The sequence below is a fragment of the Erythrolamprus reginae genome, chromosome 2, assembly GCF_031021105.1.
Source record: "Erythrolamprus reginae isolate rEryReg1 chromosome 2, rEryReg1.hap1, whole genome shotgun sequence".
In the NCBI taxonomy this organism is placed as follows: Eukaryota; Metazoa; Chordata; class Lepidosauria; order Squamata; family Dipsadidae; genus Erythrolamprus; species Erythrolamprus reginae.
In genome coordinates, this window is record NC_091951.1 from 79,665,751 (window position 1) to 79,680,380 (window position 14,630).

At 43.2% G+C, this 14,630-nt stretch overlaps 1 protein-coding gene across 29 annotated transcripts in view; it reads right to left on the reverse strand.

The window, feature by feature from the left end:
• Positions 1–14,630, reverse strand: part of SLMAP (sarcolemma associated protein) — a 102,392-nt gene that overhangs the window by 12,441 nt on the left and 75,321 nt on the right. For 16 of the 29 annotated variants that reach the window (XM_070738449.1, XM_070738444.1, XM_070738447.1 and 13 more), the window contains 5 exons: positions 6,178–6,258; positions 5,917–5,976; positions 5,079–5,204; positions 4,451–4,525; positions 283–603 (listed from right to left, as the gene is read on the reverse strand). In XM_070738449.1, coding sequence (XP_070594550.1) covers positions 283–603; positions 4,451–4,525; positions 5,079–5,204; positions 5,917–5,976; positions 6,178–6,258 — 663 coding nt within the window. The remainder of the gene's footprint in view (positions 1–282; positions 604–4,450; positions 4,526–5,078; positions 5,205–5,916; positions 5,977–6,177; positions 6,259–14,630) is intronic. The other 13 variants (XM_070738436.1, XM_070738441.1, XM_070738448.1 and 10 more) reach the window with 1 other exon arrangement.

Sequence of the window (14,630 nt, forward strand, 5' to 3'; positions counted from 1 at the left end):
TAATTTTTGAGCCAGCTTCCTTTCCAAAATTTGTAATAAGCAGCTGCGGAGTGTAGAAATCCATCAAATTACATGTTGCATTACCACAGTAAAGAATTAAAGAAATTGTTTACTGTACCAAACTTTAAAGTTCACCAAATCTACTACTGTCTTTACTACAATGTAACTAAAATTCAAATATTTATTTACTCTATCTCAATTTCTGTAATTAACCTAATTTTTATTAATAAAAAATCAATGTAGCCCCAAAAAACAAATTATTATTAAGACAGTTGTGTATACCTTGTAAATGGGTGGCTTCCTCTCTCTGCTGATTCTCATACTGCTGACATCGTAGCTGAAAACTGGCTTGCAGACTGACAATTTCTTTTTCATATCTGGAAGCCTCTTTGCGCCATTGTTCAAGTTCAGCTCGTACTTTTTGAAGCTCTTCTTGTAAAACAGTGACATCTGTATCCCTTTCTGATGTGGCCTTTTCTGCCATGTCTTGCAATAACAGGATCTCATTCTGAGCGCTCAGCAATTCATTACGTGTACTGGAGATCACATTTTCCTTTTCTTCATGAAGACGTTCAATATCTTTTTGCAATCGATGCAACTGAGCTATAATATTAGAAATTATATCATTTTAAAATTGTAAGTACATAAATTCATTTTATTCAAATATAACTGTAAAATATTTTTATGACAGTAATATTACTGTCTACAATGAAAGAAATGTTTGCATTAAATTACAATATTTTAGCATAAATTTTACAAAAGTTTATGTGTCCCTCACTCTTATATTTGAAATATTTAGACAAAATTACAAAAATATCAATATGGGAGGCACTTTTTGAGGTTTTAAAGGTTTAAAGGTTTATCATCATATTAAGCTAGTACATTTATTCCAACACTCTAAATTTAGAACTGTTTCTTGGAATCTGTTTTACTATATAGATATATTCCTAGACAATATAGGAAAAAAGGGAGTTAATCAGAGATGGAATTCAGCCGGTTCAGACCAGTTCTCCTGAACCGATAGTAACAATTATGTGCATTTCGGCAAACCAGTAAATGCCACCACTGGCTGGCCCACTCCTTTTTGTGCCTCGCCTGCCTAGAGTCACACCCATGGCATAGCTGCCACTGCTCTCTGGTTCCCTTGGCTACTTGACTCAACTATGCCACCCAGCTGATCTCTGCCTGGTGAGTTTTCCTTCGTTTCTCTCCAGCTGCCTCCTCCAAGGGCTAGCCATCTTGCCTGCCTTCCACGCGGCCTTCCCAGTGGTCCCTGTGACTGGGCCATCTTGCCTGTCTTCACTGCTCTCTCCCACCTGGTCCCACCATGCTTTCCTGCCTTCCTTGCAGGGAAGGGAAACAGCTGAGCTGCTGCTGCCTTTCATTGGGGCACATGGAGTGAAACAGAGCTCCTCCAGACGTCTCTTCTCTTCCCCCGTTTCTTCTTTGTGTGCAGAAGAGTTTTCCCCACCCACCACCACCCAGATGCCCTCGCTTTCCTCAAATTATCCAAGCATTTCTTTGCCAATATGATTTCCAGCTCCATCACGTTTCTTACCATCGTGTGCAAGGGAATGAAAGTTTGTGTGGAGCTAAAAAAAATTCAAACAATTCCAACTTCTTGTGGAAAAAAAAAGATCTTGTGAAATTGGAATTGATCAAATTAATTTTTTTCTTAGTCCCACAAACTTTTCTTTCCCTGCACACGATGGTGAGAAATGTTGTTGTTAGCCCCCCTGAGTCTGCGGAGAGGGGCGGCATACAAATCAAATCAACTCAAATCAAATCAACTCAACTCAACTCAAATCATCAATAAATAAATAGAGCTGGAAACCAGGTAGGCAAAGAAATGCTTGGGAGAAGCTAAGGCAACTGGACGGTGGTGGGTGGAGAAAGATCCGCGATGTGGGGCTGCAATGGCGAAATGGGAAACGAAGTAGCTGGCACAAGGTAAGAAGGAACAAAATGGCCCCATTGCCCCTCCTGCCAGCAAGCACATCCAGCTAAGTGTGGACTTTCCTTCACCCACACTGTCCAGGACGCTGACCGCTCATGCATGGAACTTCCCACCCCTTCCCGGAGCTTCTCACTGTTCCCAGCGCTTCCTGCGCTTACCGGAACTTCCTGCTCCCCAGCCGAGAAGTTGCACTACCACACTGGCTGGGAGGACGCTCGTGCCCCTCCCCCCCCCCCCGGGCTGAGAATCAGCATGGCCATACTTCCTGGGAGGATGCTCGCTTCCCTGGCCAAGAAGTCACATGGGTGCGCTAGCCAAGAAGATGCTAGTCTGCTTGACCAGGAAGCCGCAAGGCTGCTCTGGCCAAGACGACACTCACCCCTCTCCCCAGGAAGCTGCATGGCTGTGCTGACTGGGAGAATGCTCTCCTCCCTAGCCGGGAAGTCACATGGCTGCACTGGCTGGGAGAACACTTTCCCCACTAGGGAGTGGGAAATTTGGAGGAGCTGAAACTGCTGTTTATTTCTTGAATTATCCCTAGCAGTACCTTAGAATTTAGAATGAAAAAAAATTCGACCCTGTTTCCACACAATTACTTTATATCGTGTTTTCCAATTATTTAAATAAGCTAATATGATATCTTTTTCTACAAACTGTTCATAGTCAACATTTATCTCCACCAATTATCTGAGGCCTGGGGGTCCCCATTTGTACCATCCAGAGGGCCAGTGGGAAGCTGACTTGCCATAAACCTCCAGAAAAATTTCTTTATTTATATTCCATCATTATTTGTACAAGTAATTCAAAGCAGCAAACATTCCAAATATCCCTCCTCCTCCTCATATTTTCCCTGCCACAGTCCTGAGAGTAGGCTGGGCTGAGAGATGTAGGCTGACCCAAAATCAGCCAATCTGTTCTGAAGTTCTGAACTTCAATCAAGTTCAGAAGCAGCTCAGTGAGTTAAAAACTAACTCACTGAGATGTTTCTGAACTTGGTTGAAGTCAGCTTGTTTACTTATAGTATAACCTTGTCCTGCACTTCAAGAAAGCCATAGCAGCTGTTGCAAATCTTCCTTCTTTGTAGCTATGTTTATCTATTTAAATAACACTTTTGTTTGCTTCCACAGCAACCAATCTCCTGCAGGTTATCTGTAATTATTAAATAAATGAGCAGCTGCTACTTAAGGAGAGCAAAGGAGAGGGGTGGCATACAAATCCAATCAATCAATCAATCAATCAATAAAAACAAATAAACAAATAAATAAATGCTTATATTTGTAATTTACCTTATTGTTCTTAAACAATATAGAGGATAAAGATCTCAAGGCAGTTATATATTTTATTTTTTCTTATTATAAAAATATATTGTTAAAAATGGATATAACTATGAAAGAGTGGAGCAATAGTAGTCCTAATTATTTTTTTCTCAGAGTTCAAAGGTAATAATAATTTTCATTATATAATGAAAATTTTGAACAAGACCAGAAAGACACAGAACAGACTAAGAATTATTTTTAAAATGAAAACTTTGTGTTACTTTTTAATTCAGATTCAAATTCACCGCTGAAGCAAATATTATGCCAGAAACCTAACAATGTTTTTATAGTGCAATATTTTTTAAAGATTAATCAGTTTCATATTTACTATTAAATGGTCTAAGAGTGAAAAGTGCAAAACAAAATATATCAGCAACTTATTAAGAAAAATAGCTTAAATGGATTATCTAAATGGATTAAATAATGTCATCTGACAGAGGTGAATCAACTATTTATAATGGCTTTCTCCTACTACAATAACAGTTGATATCAACCTTTGCCTTGGACAATGTCTGGGGAATTTTGGCTAATCTCAAAACAATGTCAAATGTCACTATGGAGGATGAGTATGATTCCTCCTTGGAAATTCTCTCCTATCAGATATAAGAACCGTATCCTCTGTCATAGTACTGTATTCAGGAATTTTTTTAGAGACACAGCTTTTTAAATGTGCCCTTGAGGACTGGACTATGAATGAGAGAGATACCTGAGTTAGCTTGGATGTGGCTGCTTGTTTGAACTGTTGCAATAAACTATAAATATTCTTGTTTAACTGTAAACCACTTAAGTTAGAGGACTAAACTGCCACCGAAGCAGTTGCAATAAATAACCACATAATACGGACCTGCAAATGTCATGCACAATCAACACTGATAATAAAACCTAGGCAGATTTTTAGAGTATCTTCAATAATAACATACGCTAGGCAATCATTAATTTGCATCATTGTATTCTAGTTAATTTAAATATTCATTCATTTATTCATTTATTTTGCTGTCCATCTCACTTTTTTATATCCTGTCACTGAAAGTAGTTGATTTTATAAACCATTTTAGCAACAGACATTTCATTCTACTTAAATAATTTTGTATGGAAAATTATTATAGTTTCTGTTCTTTTCAATGACAACATATACATTTTTCTATTATATTTTTGAAAATTCTTTATATTTTTTTACCTTGGAGAACTTGGATTTGTTTGGTGGACTCTTCAGCTTGCAATCGATATGCTTTTCTCTCTTCTTCTAACAGAGCTGTAGGTATTACAAAAATACTCAACATACCAATTTATTATGACTTCCACTATCAATTTTACAGTATATATTAGGCATTAGTTATTAAACAGATAACTTAGTTTAGTATGTCATTAAAAATTTGTCGTAAGCAATTGTAAGTAAATTACCATATTTAAATTATTGTGTGCTAGTTAATAAACTATCTAAAATTGTTTAAAATATCATGCACTTTTTAATACATTCATATCATTTTACTTTGAAGAAAAAACTGACTACAAGGAAAATGACTGATTCCATTTTAATTGCTTATGCTAAACGTTGATTGAAAATGTAAACCAAAAGGTACTACTATACATGTCTATTCTGAATTAAGTTCTTCTAAGTTCTTATTCCCAATTAAGTGCTGATAAAATAGCAGCCTTTCCCCCTTGGCTGAAAGTATGGTATAATCATATGCCAGGCATCTAGATTAAAAGGGTGCAGATCACAGACTTAAATGCCTTCTTCAATCACTGTATTGTGTATAATGTTTTTCTGGGAATTCTACAGCTCAAAGGACTCTTCATCTCACCTTGCAATTCAAAGCATTTTTGTTTACTGGTCCTAGCTAGCTCTTGGGCTTCAATCAGTTCATGGTGCAGCTGCTGAATTTCCTGCTTAGTCTCAGTTTCTGATTGTGCGCCCTGCAATTCATCTGCTAAAAGAACATTTTTCTTTAAAGCATTATTATTGTCAGTAGCTTAATTTCTATTACTTTGTGAAGTAATAGGAATCTGATAAAATTAGTTAACTATACATTATGAATTAGGGAAAGGTTAGGAGACAAATAAGACAAGTATCTATTTACCCAAGCCATGCAATAAATTGTAAAATATAAATGGACAGGTACAGGTTGCTAATTCTAACCTTAGCAGTCTTAAGATTTTAAATACAGTTTTTCATACATATATTTAAAAATAATTCTAGTACGGCTGATATTTCATTTCAAACTTTTTTACAGTTTATTATTCAAGAACAAAATATTGTGGGTTTTTTTTGTTTTTAAACAAATTTAAAGAACTTTGGACTGAAAATTATCACCTTTGACACAGCAATCTTTATTTATGAGAGGTGAGAATAACGAAACCTACTGCCCTAAGGACTGAATGTATTAAAGAAATTAATGATTCGTGTGCAAAATTAAAATTAGAGGATAAGGTACACTGAAATTAATTTGTTTCTTCTAGGGATTCTACTTACATTTCATATATAGATAAAAGTAGCAACTTGTGCTTTAGCAACAACCATCAAAAGCAAATCACAGAGAACAAAATTAAATTTTCAATCCATGTTTCCAACTAATATTAATTCCAATATTACATTTATTTGCTAACTGAAATACATTAAATACGAAGAAAATAATGATTTACCTTTTAAGAGAGCAACTTTAGCAATAGGCTCATTTAATTCATGATCATCCATCTGAGCATCTAAAAAAAGTGAAATTATTTTAGAATTTGACTTTTACAGCAATTAAAAACTCAGTATAGGGCAAAAATATACAAATTCACCTGGATTAGAAAATTAATAAACTGTTTTAAATGGGGTTTTGTTTTTGTTTTTGCAAAAAAGGCCTCATTACAAATTATCACTGTAATCCAGATCCATTGAAAGATATGCCCCAACCCTACCTGTAGTGTCGTCACTGCTTTTCTCTTTGCTTGGGCTCAAAGTATCTGAAAGTTCAGCTTCTTTAGCTTTTGCCTGATTTTCTGTAAAATATAAATAGCAATTCCATTCAAATAAATGTATTTGCATACATTTATTTGCATACGTTTATATGCATACTGTACTTTCAGTTTAAATTCTAACAAGTGGATTAAATTACTCTTCAAACTAGATTAAATGTTTTCAGAATATACATTTAATATTAAACCAGCCCTTGTAGGATGAAGTCCGTTCATTTGTTGCTTAGCCTTGTATCTAAAACGTATAATGTAATGTATTTTGGCCAGCTGAAAACCACTGAGAAATTTGTTGTTTTGTTTACTAATTTTGAGTATAAATCAAGAAAGCAGAACAAAGCAGAACAAAGGAAAGAGGTTTTAAAACTGTGTCTACATTGTAACCTTGAAAAAAAAGCTACAATTAGGAATAAATGTTGCTTTGTAGCACTTAAGTAGATAAATTGATGCATTACATATAATCCCATAATGTTTTAAACAACAATTAAAATGAAATGCTTTAAAAAGACACTGATAAAAAAACCTATTCTTTCTCCATTAGTTTCTTGGTGAGCTATTAAGTATATCCTCTGATTCATCTACAAGTTTTCATATTTATTTATTTTGTCAAGTACATATTGATAGTATACAAAGATATAACAATATTTATATACATTAATTAATTATATTAATTGGATCAATTGCATTATGTCTTTTATATATGCTGTGAGCCGCCCTGAGTCCTCAGAGAGGGGCGGCATACAAATCCAATTACCGGTAAACTAAACTAAACATGATACTAGAAAGAGCTTTAAGGTTTAAAGAAGCCATTACAATTGACCAAGATTGACATCAGTAAAAAGAAACGGAATTTGATTAGGAAAATATTTAATGTTCCTTAATGCTATTCAGCAAACCCATTTTTTTCTTATAATGAAGTCTATCACAAAAGCTTCGCATCAATTATATGACATGTTAAAACAAAAAGACAGAATCAAATAGCAGTGAAGCATCTATTAACATATTAAACTCAAAGCATTCAAAATCTAACTTCACTATAATATATTTGCAGAGAATAACTACAATCTGCCATTTATAGAATACAGTGAAACCCCGACATAAGAGCTGCTCGACTTAAGAGCTACTCGAGATAAGAGCTGGGAGAGGAGAGACATTTTTTAATTTTATTTTATTTATTACTTGGATTTGTATGCCGCCCCTCTCCGCGATACGAGCCGAGAAGAGCCGCGCTGGCTTACTTTCCTTCCTTCCCGCGCTGATGCAGAGCCACTCGAACAAAGCGTCGCGCCCCTCTGATGCTTTTGGCGGCTTCCGAAGCGACGCTGGGCTCTTTTGCCGCCAAAAGCGTCAGGGGGGCGTGACGCTTTGTTCGAGTGGCTCTGCATCAGCGCGGGAAGGAAGGAAAGTAAGCCAGCCCGGCTCTTCTCGGCTCGTATCCCGGCACTTGGTGAGTGGAGAGGCGGTCGCCTCCCCTGCCGCCCCACTCTGGGGGTCCTTGGCTTCTGCTGGGGGTGGGGGGATCCGAACGCTGTTTTGAATTTCACATTCCGAGTGGCCCAAACGCCAAAGGCGAACTTCCGCACCTCAGGAGTTAGCTCGCAAACGGCACGGCTGTTTTAAAACATCGCTGCCGGCCTGGGGGGGGAGAGGGGGGAGAGAAAGAGAGAGGGAGAGAGAGAGGGAGAGAGGGAAAGGGGGGGAGAGGGGGGAGAGAAACAGAGAGGGATAGAAAGAGAGAGAGAGTGAGAGATGCTCAGTGAGCCTTTCTTTGAAGTTGCCTTTCTTTCTTTCTTTCTTTCTTTCTTTCTCTCTCTCTTTCTTTTTCTCTCTTGCTCTCTTGCTCTTTCATTCTTTTTTCTTTCTCTTTCTTTCTTTCTTTCTCTTTCTTTCTTTCTTTCTCTTGCTTTCTCTCCTTCCTTCCCTCCTTCCATTTCTTTCATTATCCCTCTCTATTTTTATTTCTCTTTCATTTTCTTTCTTTCTCTCTTGCTTGCTTTCTTTCTTGCTCTTTTTCTTTCTCTCTTTTACCTTCCCTTCCTCTATTTCTTGCTTTCCTTTTCCTTCCTCCCTTCTTTCCTCCCTCTACAGGATTGGGTGGCAGTGAAGTTACTCTCCCCTTTCATAAGTTTCCTTCTTTCCTTCCTCTGTTCCTGTCCCTTCACCCTTTCTTTCTTTCTTCCTTTCTTTCTTCCTTCCTTTCTTTCTTTCCTTCCTTCCTTTCCTCCCTCCATTTCTTGCTTTCCTTTTCCTTCCTCCCTTCTTTCCTCCCTCTACAGGATTGGGTGGCAGTGAAGTTGAATAAATAACTACAGTTTAATGAATAAAAATAAAAGTTTGCCATGTTGATTGTTTTGGGTAAAAAGAGGAAGGGAAGGAAAGCTCTCAGCTTATCATCTTATTAATAAGTAAAGTTACATTTATTCTTGCAATGTCTTTTTGCATAATTTAGACTAACTTTGTGAGTTTTTTGAGGGCTGGAACCAATTAAAATTATTTACATTAATTCCTATGGGGAAAAGTCGTTCGAGATAAGAGCTGCTCGACTTAAGAGCGCAGGTCCGGAACGAATTAAACTCGTATCTCGAGGTACCACTGTAATTCCTTTTAGGCATAATGGATAAATTATCAAAGTAGTTCTTCTGTCCCTGTTTTTTCATAGCTGCAAATATTTTCCCTGAAAATCCTTTACCGTATTAAAAGCTCCCAATATATTTATTAGATTTTTATCGTGCCTTTTGTATAGGAGCCCAAGAAATTATACCCGGTACTTCCTCCTCCATGTCTGAAATTACGGGTATAGACTCAAAAAGGACCAGTGAGCTTTTGAGGGGATCAGAACCTGGGTTTTCCCCCTCCCAAGTGAAACACCTAGTCCTAGACTACTGGGTCCCAACGTGGGTCCCATGCCCCACAGGGGGCAATTTGATTTTTAATGGGAGCAATTCAAAACTGAATTAATGGAATTTTTAAAAGCCCGGTAATTGTTCTTATATATTTGCGATAAAACAGCTGTGTTTCATTTATCTATTGTCTTTGTTAAAGTGCATTTCCTAGGGTCCGGTCTGTAAAGGATATCCCAGCTTTGGGGGGGGGGGAGCAACTGCCAGTCAATCAGAAGTGTTGCCACTAAGGATCATGGGCTGGCAGTCCCGCTTTCTCTCTCTCTTTTTCCTATGGGCTTTGCTGTAGGGTGGTTGCAGGGAGAGCTGCTCTGTGGGAAGGCAGAGTGGATGGCTGCCGGGGGAAGTCCAGCAGTGAGGATACAAAAGCAGGACCCAAGTTTAAGTAAGAAATTGTTACATTTACAGGATCTCACTAACTTCAGTAGACTAAACTATATTTTGCCGGGAGTAAGCCCCACTAAGTAAAAAGCAGAGACATCACCCTGCCAACAAAAGTGTGTACAGTGATCCCCCGCTCGTTGCGAGGGTTCCGTTCCAGGACCCCCCGCAACGAGCGGGTTTTCGCGAAGTAGCGCTGCAGAAGTAAAAACACCATCTGCGCATGTGCAGATGGTGTTTTTAACTTCCGCAGCGCTAGCGAGGAGCCGAAGATTGGGGGCGGCGCGGCTGTTTTAAAACGTCGCCGCCGACATGGGGGGCTCGCTAGCACCCCCCCGAACCCCCAACCCAGGTTTGGGGGGGTGCTAGCGAGCCCCCCATGTCGGCGGGGACGTTTTAAAACACCCGCGCAGCTTTCCAATGAGTCCCGAAGACAAACGCGGAAGTTTGACATTTGTCTTCGGGACTCATTGGAAAGCTCCGATCGTTTTAAAACAGTTGCGCCGTTCTCCGCTGACTCCTAAAGCGGGGAAGTTCGCCAGGAGTCAGCGGAGAACGGCACAACTGTTTTAAAACGATCGGAGCTTTCCAATGAGTCCCAAAGACAAACGTCAAACTTCCGCGTTTGTCTTCGGGACTCATTGGAAAGCCGCGCGGGTGTTTTAAAACGTCCCCGCCGACATGGGGGGCTCGCTAGCACCCCCCCAAACCCGGGTTGGGTTGGGGGTGCGAAATGACTTGGAGGAAGAACCGTTGTACCTACCTGAACGGTCTTCTCGATGCCCTGGAAGGAGAGTCCAGCATGGGTTTAGCTCAAGTCTTATTGGTAGGACTGAGTTTCAAATTAACATAAATAAATAATAATTAGGTACCGCCCCCTTGCTGCCCCAAGTAACCAGTTTTAAAAAACGAAAAGATGTAAAGATAATGAACTTTATTAACAACCATAATAACATAAGAAACAGTCTCATCAAACCAAACTCCCATGGTTCTTCGGGAGGGTATGGACTCTCCTTCCAGGGCATCGAGAAGACCGTTCAGGTAGGTACAACGGTTCTTCTCCCATGCCTCCTGGAAGGAGAGTCCAGCATGGGATATACCCAAGGTCCAAGGTTCAGGGAGGGAGATTGTGAACCATGGGTGGTACCTCCCCGCACACCTTCTGGAGTACCCGTCTGCCAAAAGCAGCTTCAGCTGAAGCGAAGGTGTCCAATTTGTAATGGCGAATAAAAGTTGTGGGTGAACTCCAGGCCGCGGCTCTGCAGATATCTTCAAGGGGGGCTTGTGACGCCCACGCTGCCGAAGAAGCCGCACTCCTTGTCGAATGAGCCTGTATACCACTCGGTGGAGTCCTTGCGCTCGCTTTGTATGCCTCAACTATACATAGTCTCACCCACTGGCTGATAGTATTCGATGATACCTTGAGGCCCAGTTTGCTAGCACTAAACGAAACAAACAAAGCCTCAGTCTTGCGAGAACTGCCGGTACGCCTGATGTAAAGCTTCAACGCTCTGCGTACGTCTATCTTGTGCCATTTAAGCTCTAAAGGGTGAGTACCGTGAGCACAGAAATCCGGTAACACCAGCTCTAGAGCCCTGTGAAAGTGAGAGTTAATCTTTGGAAGAAAGGTGGGGTCCAGACGTAAACAAACTCTGTCTGGATAAAATTGACACAAGTCTGATCTGACCGACAGGGCGGACAGTTCGGAAACCCGCCTAGCCGAGGTGACCGCTACCAAAAAGGCCGTCTTAAAGGAAAGGTAACGCAATGGAACAGTTCTCAACGGTTCAAACGGTGGTCCCGTGAGGGCCTGAAGGACCAAGGTCAAGTCCCATGTGGGAAAACGACGAACAGGAGGGGGATGCGTGTTGGTAGCCCCTCTAAGAAAATCCTTAATCCAAGGGTGACTAGTTAAAGGTCCCCCATCGTCCCGTGTTATAATGGTGGCAAGCGCTGCGACCTGGCGTTTTAGCGTGTTTGGCGCCAAACCTTTCTCCAAACCCTTCTGCAAGAATTCCAGGACCGGGATGACTGTGGAATCCTGTGGTCGAAGGTTCCTGTCACTGCAGAAGGAATGGAAGGCTGCCCATGTTGCCTGATAAATACGGACTGTGGAAGGGCGTCGAGCCGCTTGAATAGTCGTGATAACATTCTCGGGAAGGAGACAGCTCCTCAACCTGTCCCCTTCAAATGCCATGCGGTTAAGTGAAACCATTGAGGTTCCGGGTGGTGCACGAACCCCTGGCTGAGGCATATCCGGTCGTCCGGTATCCTCCACGGTGGAGAAATTGACAGTTCTCTGAGGTCCGCAAACCACGGTCTCCGAGGCCAATGAGGCGCTAGCAAGATCACCTCCGCCTCCTCCGACAGGATCTTCCTTACCACTGATGGGATGAGTGGAATCGGGGGGAAGGCGTACAGTAGGACCTTTGGCCACTGAAGATGTAGTGCATTGACTCCTTCGGCTCCCGGAGTTGGAAAACGGGAGTAGAACCTCCGGAGTTGGGTATTCTGGGGGGTAGCGAAGAGATCCACCACCGGTTCCCCGAACCGACGCGAGACTTCCTGGAACAGGTCCGGATCGAGCCGCCACTCCGCCGGGTCCAGTTCCTGGCAACTGAGCCAATCCGCCTGCTTGTTGTCCTCCCCCGCGATGTGCTCTGCATGGAGGGAGGAAAGATGAGTCTCCGCCCAGTTGAAGAGGAGGACCGTCTCTTCCATTAACCTGAGAGAGCGCGTTCCGCCCTGGTGATTTAAATGCGCCCTGGTCGCTACGTTGTCCGTGCGTACAAGGACGTGGTGACCTTCCAGTAAGGTGGCGAAGGCCAGCAAGGCCAAGCGGACAGCTCTCAACTCCAAGAAATTGATGTTTATTGGACATAGTTCCTGGGGGCTCCAGAAGCCCTGAGCCACCTGGGACTGGATGTGAGCCCCCCACCCCAGCAGACTGGCGTCTGTGGTGAGGATCGTGTGATGGCATGGTCCGAAGGAAGTGCCCTGCCGCAGTGCTGCAGATCTCCACCAGCGGAGGGAGTGTTGTAACTCGCATCCCACGACGGTGAGACGGTGTGTATGACTCAATCTGCGACGCTGAAACGGGAGCAAGGTCCACTGGAGAAGTCGATAATGGTAACGGGCCCAAGGGACAATGTCCACGCAGGATACCAGGGTCCCGAGTACCTTTGACAGGAAAGACAACGGCACCGTTCGGCTCTGTTGAAGGCCGGCTATGAGGGAACAGATGCGGTGCTGTCTGTCCGGAGATAGATACACTCTTTGAGAGACCGTATCGATCACCGCACCCAGATGAATGAGTCTGGTGGCAGGAGTCAAATGGCTTTTTGGCGTGTTGATGGTAAAACCATGACGCTGTAGACAAGACATCGTGGTTCGTAAGTCCTTGTGCGCCCTCTGGCGGGTTGGAGACAGAAGTAAGATGTCGTCCAGATATGCGAGAATCCGTATAGGGCGGGACCGCAGATCGGCCAGTAGTGCATCCAGTACCTTCGTAAAGGTACGTGGGGCTGATGATAGGCCAAAGGGCATGGCCCTGTACTGGTAATGGACGTTGTGTAGACAGAATCGAAGGAATTGTCGATGGTACGGGTGTATGGGAATGTGCAGGTAGGCCTCCTTCAGGTCTACTGAAGTAAGCAGGTCCCCTGCCCGAACAGAGGCCAGGATGGAGCGGAGGGAGGCCATCTTGAACCGTCGATACCGAATATACTGGTTGAGACGTTTGAGGTTCAAGATGAGCCTGCAACCCCCGGAGGCCTTGGGTACAAGGAACACCCTTGAATAGAACCCCGTACCCTTGGAATTGTCCTGAACAGGTTCGATCGCCTGGATTTGTAAAAGGTGGAGAATTTCCTGATCCAACAGAGACCTCCTTTCGAAATCTCTGGGGACCGGACAGGCAGTAAAATGGTTTGGAGGATCGTGTAGAAACTCGATCTTTAGCCCTTGGGAGATAGTGGCTAAGACCCAAGGGTCTGAGGTGGTAGCTCGCCATCTGTCGCAGAACCTTTGTAGCCTGCCCCCCAAGGGAATGTCGTCCGGGCAGTCACTTGGCACGTCTGGCGTTACGTTGTTGGTATCCCCGGTATGGGCGTCTCGTCTGGGAGAAACCTCTGCCTCGTTCCTGGGAATACTGTCGGTCATTCCTGTAGGATGAGGAAAAGGCCCCCTGCGAGTAAGGTCTGGCCTGCTGTGAAGGGGCGGACCATGAGTCCCACCGAAAGGACTGCCTACGGGAGTACGGACCAGCCCTGCGGTCCTGGCGGCGGAAAGATCTTGGGAGGACCTTTCTTTTATCCTTATCCTCCACCAGGACAGGATCTAGGGCCTCCCCGAACAATTTAGTGCCCTCAAAGGGAGCTGAAGACAAAGTCCACTTGGACTTGGCATCCACCTGCCAATTTCTGAGCCAAAGCAGGCGCCTTGATGAAATGGTGGAGGCCATAGCCCTGGAGGCAAATTTTGCGGCATGCAGGGTGGCATCCGTGGAAAATTCTGCCGTCGCGAGGAGCTTATTCAAGTCCTGCCGCAGTCGAGTCTCCTCAGGAGCCAGTCTCGCCTGAACCTCCTGAATCCACATAATGGATGCCCGACTGAAGAAGGAGGCGGTGGAGGCTGCTCGCAGAGCCCAAGCGGCCATCTGGTGGGTCTTCTTGAGAAGATTTTCCGCTCTCCTTTCATCCGGTTTCAAGTTGTCCGCCGTCTCCGAAGGCACAACCGTGCGGGAAACCAATGTGGCCACTGGTTTGTCCACAGGAGGAAACTGGAGTAGCGTCTCCATGCTGTCATCAAAGGTATAAAACCTGCGTTCCAGGTTTGAAGGCCCTTGCGCCGCCGCCGGATGTTGCCACGGGCGCTTGACATTCTCGAGGAAGATCTCCAGTGCAGGAACCTTGTCCGATTCTCTGGCGGGTTCCTTACATAGAGCAGCTGAAGTGCGTGGCCCGTCTGATGATTCCACCAGTGGTGTTGCTCCTGGTACATCTAAGGCTTGCTTTGCCTTACGTAACAAAACCCTATACAAAGAGGGTTTAAACAGACCTGCCACTGCTGGCTGCTCTGGAACCGAGAATTCGTCATCTGACAGGCCATCTCCGTGGT